The sequence below is a fragment of the Notolepis coatsorum genome, assembly GCF_963971535.1.
Source record: "Notolepis coatsorum genome assembly, chromosome: 11".
NCBI classification, from domain to species: Eukaryota; Metazoa; Chordata; class Actinopteri; order Aulopiformes; family Paralepididae; genus Notolepis; species Notolepis coatsorum.
The window spans coordinates 91,103,299-91,116,526 of NC_140175.1; the positions used below are offsets into that span (position 1 = coordinate 91,103,299).

The 13,228-nt window shown below is 40.1% G+C and overlaps 1 protein-coding gene across 1 annotated transcript in view; it reads left to right on the top strand.

The window, feature by feature from the left end:
• rad23b (RAD23 homolog B, nucleotide excision repair protein) overlaps positions 1–13,228 on the top strand; it is a 37,957-nt gene that overhangs the window by 12,061 nt on the left and 12,668 nt on the right. Inside the window, exon 6 of the mRNA XM_084323995.1 lies at positions 1,704–1,831. Within this exon, the coding sequence (XP_084180121.1) occupies positions 1,704–1,831 (128 nt within the window). The remainder of the gene's footprint in view (positions 1–1,703; positions 1,832–13,228) is intronic.

Sequence of the window (13,228 nt, forward strand, 5' to 3'; positions counted from 1 at the left end):
AACTGCTATATCTGAGGGCTAGACAGATATATGGCCAGCTCGTATTGTAAATTACGTTGGATTTTATTAATCCCTGTGGGGAAATTATTCCTCACCATTTAGGAGCAGTAGGCCACCACAGACAGGCTCTTGATCGACGCCCGGGGACCAACTCGGATTGTAACGTCAGTACCTTGGTCAAGGGGAAAGATGGGAGTGATGGGCATGAGTAATCGATTACTCTAGTACTCGCCGTTTCAACTGAACTTGAGTGGTTTTTTGAGAAAAAAAAAACCCGGGCTCTGAAATCCCGCGGGCGTGAGTTGTTGCAGGAAGCTTGGAGCTGGAAATTGGAATTAGATTAGATTGTACTTTATTGTCATATTTGCATACAACGAGATTTGGGACTCAAACTTGAGGTGCAGTAATAAAATCACACAAGTAATAAAAGTGAACATAAAATACTATAGAAGAAACATAAAATAATATACAAGAAACATAAAATACTATACAGAAACATAAAATACTATACAATAAGGCAATGTTACAATAATAGATTGCTGTGGAGCATGGATAGTACACTTAACGTTACCGCAACATGTTTGTTAGCTTAGCATAATCTAAAATGTGTGTATTTCCAAATTGTGCCGACAACATGTCGCCTACTTTGCGTAGCGTTCATAGACTAGTATTGAGACTGACATGCCGTTCCATGAGCGGAGTGACCTCCTGCAGACACAGTGGAGGTAATGTAATTATTACAAATGGTAACTGACTGTTTTGATTGATGATATGCATTAAGCATCGGGCGACATGGGGAGGTAGAGTCGGGTCTGATAATCCGGAGGTTCCCGGGCACCATGTCGAAGTGTCCTTGAGCAAGACACTTAACCCCTAACTGCTCCTGATGAGCAGGTTGGCACCTTGCATGGTTGCCTCTGCCATTGGTGTGTGAATGGGTAAAATGTGATGAACAAATTGTAAAGCGCTTTGGATAAAAGTAATTCATGAGAGTACTCTAACTGGGAGACATTACTCGTGCCCTACTACCTAACATGCATGTCTTTTGGTGTTAGAGGAAACGGATGGAGAGAATACGCAAACCTTACACAGAAAGGAGGTCCTGTTGGGTTTCAACCCAGAACCTTTTTGCTATGAGGCAACAGTGCTAACCACTATGCATGATATATTGGTCTGTTAGCCCCAAGAGCCGTCTATAAAGTACCTAATAGAATTCCCTAACCCTAACCCTAATAGAACCCTGCGGTATGCTTAAATGTTTTTTTTTTCTTTTTTTTAATATATATATATAAGTAACATACCTACATGTTTCATCTCATTTTCATATTTTAAGCACAAGGCTATTGTGTGATACAGATTTTCTCATTTTCTTTTTGGGGTGTCATTAAAATAATAGTTTTGCTGAAATAATTTATAAATATTTCTAGATTATAAAGTGAGGGATATTTGCAAAGACATACATTTTCCATACTTAAAACTATAATGGCAGTTATCGAAAATGTAAGTATTTTTCTCATCACATTGAACTAGTTTTTTTTTTTATTTAACCTTTATTTTACCAGGTAGTCACTTGAGATCAACAATCTTTTTCGAGCAAGACCTGGACCAGGTTTCTACATTGTTGAGTTCCCAAATATCGAAATCGTCATTGGAGCCAAATATCTCCTCTAACCCTAATCTGAAATCCGCTGTGTGTGTCTCAGTGACAGGTCAGTCATATGAGAACATGGTAACTGAGATGATGCTGATGGGCTACGAGAGAGAGCAGGTGGTGGCAGCGCTCAGAGCCAGCTTCAACAACCCTGACAGAGCCGTGGAATACCTGCTCACGGTAAAGACACCATGTTATTCGCCTACCCAAGGAACAGCCTTCCTCCTCTACCTAGAATTCAGATGCAGAACACTCACGATTGTGATGTCATGTGGATGTAAACCATTGGGCTGATCATGCATTAGACCAGGGGTTCCCAAACATTTCAGGCCGGGGCCCAGAAAATAAGGCGTCAGAGAGCCGCGGCCCAATGCACATCGTCTGGCTTTTTTTTATTTTTATTTTTTTGCCAGGCGACCGATTTTTTAAGCCAAATATCACTTCAAACCTATTAAGTTAGTTCAAGTTAGTTATTCATTTATATGTGCTATTTATGAGAGGGCTAACTTGTTGCAAAATAATAATGATAATAATAATAGCCTCATTAAAATACTATTGTTGCTTCGGTTGTTTTCAGCGTTTTATGTGCATAATCTGTTATTTAGTTTGAAATGTTCGTTGAAATAAGTAGATTTTTCGTTTTTCTTTATTTATTAAGTTAATATAAAACCATATAGTCACATTTTAGAATACAATAGAATAGAATTTTTGAATACAACTAGAAACACTGTCCTGGCCTGCTTCTAAGTTCAGTGGCCTGACAAAAAAAAATTAAATAAAAAAATAAAAAATAAAAAAAAATGTTTTATATTTTTTTTAAATTTTTTTGTAATTTTTTTTTTTAATTATCTCGCGGCCCATCCGTGGCTGCTCGCGGCCCACCTTTGGGTCGCGACCCCGACTTTGGGAACCACTGCATTAGACAGTGAGTGCATGGAGTGCTGATTTTGTGGGCCTGTAATTTATAATAAAATGCAAGATACTTGTGTCCTAATGATGGGGATAAACGCTCAATGAATAAACCCTATCCCCCCGCCACACATCTATGCTGCTCTTGTTTATTCGGAGGACTGAGAAGAGGGAAGAGAGGTGGGTGGTGACCGATATCCGGGAGGACCAGGCTTCACTCCCCCCCCCCCCCCCCCCCCCCCAAAAACCCAATCCCCCTATTTATAATAAAACACAAGATACTTGTGCCCTTAACACATTGGGTGCCATGCAGTATGCCCATCTTTACCACTCTCTGCCAGTGCTGTAAGCCTATGGAGTGGCTCACCTTCTTTGCAGGGCTATAACTTTTTAAATATTATACAGGGTTCGTACGGGTGCTGGAAATCCTTGAAAATGCTTGTATTTCAATGTGCTGTTTTCAAGGTTTTAAATGTGCTTGAATTGTGTATAAAGTGCTGGAAAGTTATTGAAATTGTAATTGCACTTTATACTTTCATAATAAATCGCTATCTGACTGAATAGTTAGTTTTTTAGACAGAAATAAAATAAGTCGGAGCGACTCGAGCGAGCCTATTTTGCGTTCACCTTTCACGCAAAATGAAATGTGGCTGGGCTCGACCCGTAGTGTTTTTTTACCTGTGCCATCTGAGAACAGCGCGCGCACGGCCAACATGCCGGGAGGCTGTCGTTTTAATGAGCTCTGGCTTGGAGATATAAAATATAAGTCATGGTTAAAAAGAGGAGAAAATCCCAGAGTAGCCATGTGCAACATATGCAGAAAGGACTTGCAGATCTTTACCATCTTTCGAGCCACATGAAAGGTGAGCCAATGAGCATGGATGTTATTAACGTGTCTCGGCCTGGCTCGCCGAGTTTGAGACTACAAGACTCCACACCTGTCTCCGTAAATGTTCGTTATAAAAATACCACTTCAATAATCGAAATAGTCAAGTAACAGGCAATACAATCCAATACAATATTGGAATTAGCTTCTAACGTTAGCTTCTAACCAAGTTATCCATGAGGACTATGCTAAGCTAACTAGCGTTAGCTGCTAACCCTGGAAAATGCTCAAAGCGGACTCCACAACACTACCGTAGTTCCATTCGTGAGGAAAGGGGGTGGGTTATATTGACGACGCTTGACAACAGAAGTTTAAACATAACTTCATATTTATTGGTTATTCGTTTCTTTATATCATCCAGTTGTCATCTCCGTGTGTTAAACTCTTCCTGTTTACATTCGAGTGTGACATCATCACCTACGGCAGCTTAGACGATCAAAACGCGAACCTAGAACAAAACCCGAGGGGGGGGCTCTCGCCCGTTCTCGCCCCCTCTCTCTCTCTCTCTCTCTCTCTCGCGCTCTATCTCTACATTCAATGATTTAAAGTAGCCAAACGTTACAGTATAAATACTAACTGGATAGTTGATGATATAAACATTTTATTTCATTATCTGAAATATTCTAAAATCATTAAGTCTGCTATAAGCCATTATCCCTTTGTGTGTGATTATTATTTTCTCACAGTAGTGTATATACGTGTGTTTGGCTAAAGTGGATAGAAAACACAGTACTGTGCAAAAGTCTTAGGCACCCAAGAGTTTTTATATAAATGGTCTTGGATGTAAATCTTTTTTATTATTGTGTCAGTAGACTACTCTTAGTACATTTTCATTAAATTTTTTTTAAAGCATCTTCATGGTTTAATAATGCAAACATATGTTGCAGGGACTTATTATAATCATCATATTGTCGTGACTGTATGCATCAAAGGGTTAAATCAAGCATTTTTAAGTGCTTTAGAGTAGTGATGCACGATATATCGGCCGCCGATATGGCCGTTTTTTGTACACATCGGTATCGGTCCGATATCAAGATAGGGCCGATAAAAACAAAAACAAAATGTTTTTTTTCTTAACTTTTTTTTCTTTTTACATGTTTTGGCCTTAAATATTTTCAAAATATCAGTAATTTCTGAAAATAAGTTACAAAAGTAAAAAAAAGTATGCGCTTTGGAAAATAGCTCTTTATTTGATTATCATAAAAAAGTGTTTTCTATACAGAGATATCGACATCGGTAAATATCGGCCAGAACAGCAATATTAATATCGGTTATCGGTATCGGCCACAATTTTCACATCAGTGCATCACTACTTTAGAGGAAATGTAAAAATATCGCGATATATATCGTGTATCGTGATATGGCCAAAAAATATCGCGATATCATTTAGAGCAGGGGTTCTCAACCTTTCTGCTGCCAAGGCACCCCTGTGTTCAATAAAATATTCCAGGGCACCCCTACATACGATAAAGACTTTCCCGGTCCTGTCTTTTTTGCTACAATGATGATACAATGACTCTTTATTTGCCGTGCTGTCGTTGAGATGTTTTGTTGTTTGTTTGTCTTTGTTGCTTGTTGGTGAATCTGCAAATATGAATTGCCCCACGCGGGATCAATAAGTTGTCTGAATCTGATGACAAACGTTTTTTTTTAAATACAGAAAAGGATCACTAAAGTGCTATCTGTTGCAGCTGCACTGTTCTCCATAAAAATAGCATATTTGTATAAGTTTGACAATTTCTCAAAAACAGAAAATCATGTATTTTTTTTAAATACAGAAAAGGATCACCAAGTTACCATTTCTCAAAAAATATAAATAAATACAGAAAATAAGCACTTGTTCACTCAGTGGACATTTCTAGCTCAATGCGAGGTCCGCTGCTGCTGGCTAATAATACGGTCAATACGTGGGGAGATCTTTGACAAGGCAACACGCATGTCATCATCAAGGCTCAACTTGGCCCTATATTTTGTTTTCAGAGCTGTCATGGATGAAAAGCCAGCTTCACACAGATATGTGGGGCTGAATGGTATCAACACCTTAACTGCAGCATCATGAGATACTTGGTACTCAGCACCACACTCTGAAACTAGCTCTCCAGGTGGTATCAGATGAGATTTCAATGAGTTCTTCCAAGAGTTTGGATGGAGATGTGTCAGGAAGCTTTGTCTCAATGTTGTCTGTAAAGTTTTTTTTTATCCAGAGTAACTTGGTGATCCTTTTCTGTGTTTTATTAAATAATGATTTTCAGATTTTTAGAAATGGTCAAACTTATCCAAATATGGTATTTTCATGGAAAACAGTGCAGCTGCAACAGATAGCACTTTAGGGATAATTTTCTGTAATCCAAAAAGAATTAGGATTCACTATAAAGTGCATGTTCACTATAAAGTGCCACGTTTTGATATATTGAGCTTTAAACTTTAAGTGCATTTTTTGGAACACGCAACCTAAAACACCTTCCTCTCCCAAACCGTTCCTGCAATTGTTTTATGTTGCATGATGATCATGGATACATTTATTATGTATTGTATTTTTTATGTTTAAATATCAACATAATCTGTCTGTCCACCCTCAGTACATTTACTATCAATATAATATAGTAGTCTGACTTCATCATCTTTTCAAACGCACACACATAGAGGGAGAATGCCCCCCCCCCCCCCTCCTTCCCAGTCATCCTTCCAAGTCCCCACCCTGCTGTTCTCTGTCGCTCTGAACAGGGCTTTAGCTTGTTGTTAGCTTATGGTAACGGGACATTAATTCCGGTCTTAAACACAACGTGGTCATAAAGGAATGGCAAGGATTGCAAAGCATGTTATATGCATTTGACCCGTTGCGGAATAAAACAGCAGGGATTTGTTTTGGGTCGCAAAAACACTACCCTTGCTGTGTTTCAATGTCCGCGTTCCAGATCCAGACGCTACTGCTGCTGCTGAGCTGAGAGACGCTACTGCTCACTGCTCAGCTGCATCCTATTGGCTGTGTGCTGGAGCGGATATGAGTCACGACTAGGGGTGGGAATCACCAGTTTCATCATGATACGATACGATATCGATTCTTTGGACAACGATACGATATTTGCCGATATCACAAAGTCTCTCACGATACAATACGATACGATTAGATTCAGGTGCCTGCGATCGATATGAGATGATATCATATGCCCATTTAACACAATCAGTAACATTTAGATCAACAAAAAAAAGGTAATGAAAATATCATTTGACATTTGTATTTTTGAGCTCTTCCAGACATTTAAAGGAAAATCAATCTATTGTTTTTAATACAAATAGACCTCCTGTTCACTGTAAAGTGCCACTTTTTATATATTGAGCTTTAAACTTTAAGCTACATTTTTTGGAACTCAAAACTCACAACCTCCCTCTCCCAAACCGTTCCTACAACAATTTGTTGATGTTGCATGATCATGTATAGGCCTACATTTATTATGTATTATATTGTTTATGTTTAAATAACATTTAAACATCAAACTCCTCTGACCTCATCTGGTCTTTCCAAAGACGCGCGCACACACACACACAGAAAGGGAGAATGCTATGCTGTAACGTCTACACACACGGAGCTACTGCTGTTGTTCTTGGGCGGATATGAGACTCGCCACAGGATTTTCAAAATAAGAGTATCGATATGAATCGATCTTATTACATCGCATCGATCCGATTCGATTGTTGATAATTACATCGATGTATCGATCTGGATCGATGTATCGTCCCACCCCTAGTCACGACACCACGGATTTTCAAAATAAGAGTATCATAATGACCTTAATGTTGCTAGCTTTTGGAGCCTAGTTATTATAGCTGGAGCTGCGCGTGGGCATAAATGAGACCCGCTATAGGATTTTCAAAATAAGACTGTTGTCATTCTATATTTTTAAAGAACATTGCCAGGCATCTCGCGGAACCCCTGACAGCTCTCCGCGGAACCCCTGTGTGCCGCGGAACCCCTGTTGAGAACCACTGATTTAGAGGCCATATCGCCCAGCCCTACATCAGGGTCCCCATGTTCAATTCATCATGACATTTATAACATACACGACATACAGATATACAGTACGTTACTGCATAACACATCGGCTCAGCCAGGTTATATATGATGCCAACTCTACATCATTTTGGTTGTTTATAGCACAATAACATCTGATTTAATGTGATGGAAGAAGTGAAATAATCATTTTGAGTAAATATTTAATTTACCACAGCCGCATAAGATGCTGGAAAATCTTGAAAATGCACCTTGAAAGTGCTTGCATTTTGCCTTGGAAAAGGTGTACAAACCCTGATTATAGCTATATCGACATTACTATGGCCCATTCAACATCGGGTATCTATCGTTCCGGATGTGGGAACGTTATATTTTTCCATTCATACATTGTCGTGTTTGTACCGTAGAGAATATAAGTATGTTTTTAGACTGTATAGCAGTAATTCCTAGAACGCGCGCTATAGGCCCTGACGCGTATTATACATTATCGATTGCCGTTTTCGTCCCTATACACGCTATATAAAAAATGTCAAATGCATATGATCGCTATACATTATGCTCCCATCATGCGTGAAGGAAAGGGGGGGGGGGGGGGTCGTTTATGATTCCTTGATTGTCACTAACGGCTTTCTTTAGTAAGACACCATACGTTGATCGGACAGATTCCAATGAAATAAATGGACAATTGAGCTGGAAATAACGTTAGATTCCTCTTACCTCCGGCTGGTGCGTCTAAAAAAATTAATAAAAATCTATTTGACGTCGATCTGCTAGATCCATTTTCCGTTTGTATGACGCAATAAACGCCAAAAGCATATTGATTCTTGCGTCTCGAAAGTGACCCAATGCACTCGAGGTGTGTATATTGATCCATGTTACAAGATGCACCGAGCGCCACTTCCGGTTTAGAGTGGAGTGTAACTCGCCCGAAATCCACCAGGCGGCGGCATTGAGGCGTTGCAATATCAGACAGGGTCCAGCTGGCTCCCGGAGGCTTCCTGGATGAATTATGAATGCCAATAGCGAATAAAAGAAATAACGATCGTAACGAGTTTACTCGTTGTTGGCACTCAATGCATGGCGGCCAATAATGAGTATAGATAATTGCCAATAACGAGTATACTCGTTATTGGCAATTAATGTGTTAATGATGAGGATAAATGCTCAATCAAGAAACTCAACCCCCTTGTCAAACATCTATGCTACTCATGGGGATCAAATAAAAGGTCATCATATGTGTGTGTTGGGGGGGGGGGGGGGGGGGGGGGCTACTTCCCATTTTGCCACGTGGAATGCACCCGATTGGATACATGACGTGCTGGTGCTCTAGTGCGACATCTAGTGGCTGAATGTTATCTATAGCACCTTTTAACAAACATGTTCCACACATTCAAGAAACTCAAAATACGTCCCCTTTAACAATGAAGGGATGTGAAAAACATACACACAGTCGACACAGAGCAGTTTTAACCGAGTACAAGAATGACCCTAAGCGCTTGACTTGGGGACAAGAACCAAGCCTGATTCATGACTCGAATGCTGGGACGGATATGCAAATCTGTAGAGCATGTGAAATGATGCACATGTCTCATTGGTCTGCCCTTGGACAGTGCTGTAATTTACTTTTCAGATTCATTGAAGACTTGATTTAGCATGACTTGTCTGGATCTGGGCTTGTGCCAAAAGCTGGAAGGGTGAACAAATGCCTTTGCAGCTCTAGTAGCTCTCTTCAACAAACACTACTCTGGATTAGTGTTGTCACCATGCTGGAATGTCTAACAGTCCATACAATACCTTGAGAGATATCGATATTTGATACTGTTTTCGATACTACTGGTATTGGGCCCTGTTCAGTTTCTTAGCTTCATATGGGTTTGTATTAGGGATGCACCGAAATTTCGGCTTTTGGCCGAAAGAGTTTTTTCACCGAAAATATGTCACCGAAACAGAAACAACATGTAACCTAACGCGTGTTGTTGTGATGATGTCGCGCTGTCGGGAGTCGCGCTGTTTCTATGTAAACTCTGCGCGCAACGCGTCCAATAAATGCGTCTTTAACATGCTTTTATATCCTTATTTACTATATGCCCGTCGCGGTTAATCACTGAGTGATCTAATATGCATATTTTTTTTTATCCACTTTTTCTCCCATCCCAATTTCGTATCATCCAATTTCAACCCTCCCCTGTCACGAACGCTGTTTCTTGCCTCCCACAAGCCGGCTGCAATGTGGACTAAGTCATACATAGCACGAGTCCCCTCCGATACTTGAGGTAACAGCAGTCGCATCTTTTCACCTGCACAGCGCAATCTCTCAGTGGCGAGGAGTAATGCGTGGGAGGCTCACGCTGCCCCCGACACTTCCTGATTCTACTGCGCAGGCGCACCAACCGACCTGTAGGAGTCGCTGTCCACAACGCCCGATCCCCACCCATCAGTTTCCCACCCCCTAATACGGCCAATGTGTATTAGTACGGACGACCAGCTAAACTGAAAGCAATGTGGAGCGCTGGGCTCGAACAGGCGAGCCCAGCGTCTCCAGTATTCGTGGCGAGCGCCTTGCCCACTACGCCACATAGCCGCCCTAATATGCATATTATTCAGAGCGAGAGGGGGGGGGGTTGTGTTTCTCACATTGACGCTGTCTGTCGCGTCTACTGTGCCGAGTAAAGCGAGCACATTCAGCTGGGGACTAGAAAGGTGCGCTCAGTAGAGCACAGATGTCCGCTGCGCAGCCAGAGAAAAGATGGAATTAATGTACTGTATGCATTCAGAAGTGCTGAATAAATGTTTTATATACCCAAAATAGTGATTATTTATTATTTAAGTTAAGTTTTGCCATAATCATATATTTTTCCATAATCATAATGTTCCACAACATTGGTATAAAAAAAAATTCTATTCTATGAATCATTTTCGGGCTTTCGGTTTTCGGCCAACTGTTTTCTATTTTCGGTATCTGTTTAGGCCAAGAATTTCCCATTCGGTGCATCCCTAGTTTGTATCATACATCAGCTGGTATGAGTTGTTTTAATATAGCTGATAGGGTAGGCTATGAGTTGTTTTAATATAGCTGATGGGGTAGGCTATGAGTTGTTTTAACACATTCCAGGCCAACCCCGAGATATCTCTGGTTAACTCGCCATGCGCTGGGCGCCAAGACCTGAGATATCTCGGGTTTTAATCGATATTTCTTTTATTAGCTATATCCATACATTTTTCATCCATCCAGCCTGACGTTATAATTGGGAATGGGTCTGAGCTCGCAAAGGGCAAATACCGCCGCCTAACGTCCCCCGGGTGGTATTGCACATCATTGGAATCCCTCTGGCTGGGGCTGTGCATCGATCTAAGAAGTCCGGTCCAGGTTTTACTTCTCGTGCATGCAGTATCGTTATAACGGATGGACTGGGGACACTCGGAGCAGCGTGGATTATGTGTTTTGGACATATAACGTTGGATCAATAAACGCGATCAATATTTGGAATGGCGATCAGGAATTGGATTAATCTTTTTGCACTACATCAGATGTGAGGTAAGGACTTTATGTTACGAATCTTGGGTTAATCCGATGTTTCTTTCACCGACATCGGAGCGTGTGTGTGAGGTACGGAGAAGCGATTTTTCAGACCCTCTTCTGTTTGCGCATGATGACTCGTATAATATCGATAATCTAGTATTTATTTGAAAACTATTCATAAATCAAGCGACAAATGGCACGATTTCTAAGGAAATACATTTAAACTTGATTTGCTGGAGTTTATTGAGATTAGAATATATAAAATATATTCATATTCATCACGGTATAAAGCGGAAATGTATGTATGACATTTTTTTCGTTTCGTGCATGTTGACTGGAAGCAACTCACTGACGATCAACGTGTTATTTAGATCTATTGCTATTATATATATATATATATATATATATATATATATATATATTAGGGCTGTCCGTTTATCGCATAATTAATTACACTGCAAATGATCGCGTTATGAAAATTAACTCAAAATTAATTACAATTTTTTTTTTATTAATTCATTCATTCCATAAGAACGTAGAATACACATTTACATTTTTTTTTTTTTTTTTTTATAAACTTTGACCAGTCAGCTGGTTCTTTTAGCGTTTGTTTATCGCTTTTTCTGGTCAAGCATGACCGACAGAAACAGGTTGAATGGGGTATAGATCGGGGGAAAGACACTCTGAGAAAATACGGCGAGTCCGGGAGTCGAACTCGTGTACCCCAGTTCCGTGACGCGCACGGTTGTCCCCGACGCCGAAATAGCGTTCGAGGTACGCGGTGAGCTACTGGAGCTCCCCTTACAGACTTTTTTTTTATATGGGCCATTTGCATGTTCTTGGTATCTGATTCTAGGGCCATCTATGCATCTCAGGGAATGTATTCCCAGTGTCAAAAATACTGTGTCTGTTACTAGGCTTGAGTAAATTGTAATGAACCAAATAAGAATATCAATTACATTTTTTTTTTTTATCTTTGACTGTGAATAACACTATGCTCAAATTGACCAGACCTGAAAAATCTAAGCAAATTAATAGATGGAAGATGATTAAACCGTTTTTGTAGATACAGTACTGAATTCTGCCATTTGAAATATGATTATAGAATATCAGGCATAAAATGGTTATGTGATTAAAATGCGATTAATTACCGGTAATTACAAATCCTGTAATTAATTAGATACATTTTTTAAATTGCCTAACAGCACTAATATATATATATATATATATATATATTTTTTTTTTTCTAGGGATGCTCGACATTGGCTTTTTTACCGATATACTGATATTGTCCAACTCTTAATTACCGATATCAACCGATACCGATATATGCAGGGTTCCCCCCCCCCCAAATGGAATAATTTCAGGTAATTAACATTACATATCTCTTGTTGTGGAATTAACATTATGCATACTTTTTTTTTTTTTTTAAGATTTATTTTCTTGGCGTTTTATCACTTTATTACTACTGGGCAGTCCAGTAGGGAGATACGGAGGAGAAATGGGAGACAGAGTGGGGGAAGACATTTGGGAAATAACGACGGATTCGGGAATCGAACCCGGGTCGCCCGTGTCGTGGCTGATGTGGTTTGCCACTGGGGCGCCCCCATTATGCATACTTTTGACAATAAATAAAATCAGAATTTGTTCTTACTTGCTTGCCTGGATAAATAAAGGTTATAGAAATGTAAAAAAGAAAAAGAAAATTCTATTTTATTTTTGAAAACCGATACCGATATTTTCTGATATCACATGTTAATGCCGATATCGGCCGATAATATCGGACAGCCCTAATATTTTCTATTTTTCTCCCATCCCAATTTCGCCTCGCCAATAGACCACTACACTTCCGCGTTACATTGAAATCGGGGAGGAGATTGCGGGGGGAGCAAATGAATGAATGTGGATGAGAGCCGTGATGTAAGTGGTTGCAGATACGGCTGTGGGGGTGCTAGAGACATGATCGAATAGACGTTTATGCGCCTCAATCTCCTGAACACGGCGCGACCCATTCCTAATCGATCAGAACTAAATCGGCAGAGAAAAAGCCCATTTTAAAGCACCTATTCCGCATGCACATGCGCAGATTGCCCATGGAGTCTGGATGACGCACGAATGAATGTGGACTGTTCCATCAGAGGGGGGAGCTTCGGTGGCCAGTGTCCTTTCAGCCGAACAGGATAATGAAGAAATTATCCCACTAAATGGCCAGACGCGTCTTATGGCGACATCTACAATTACCTCATTGAGTCT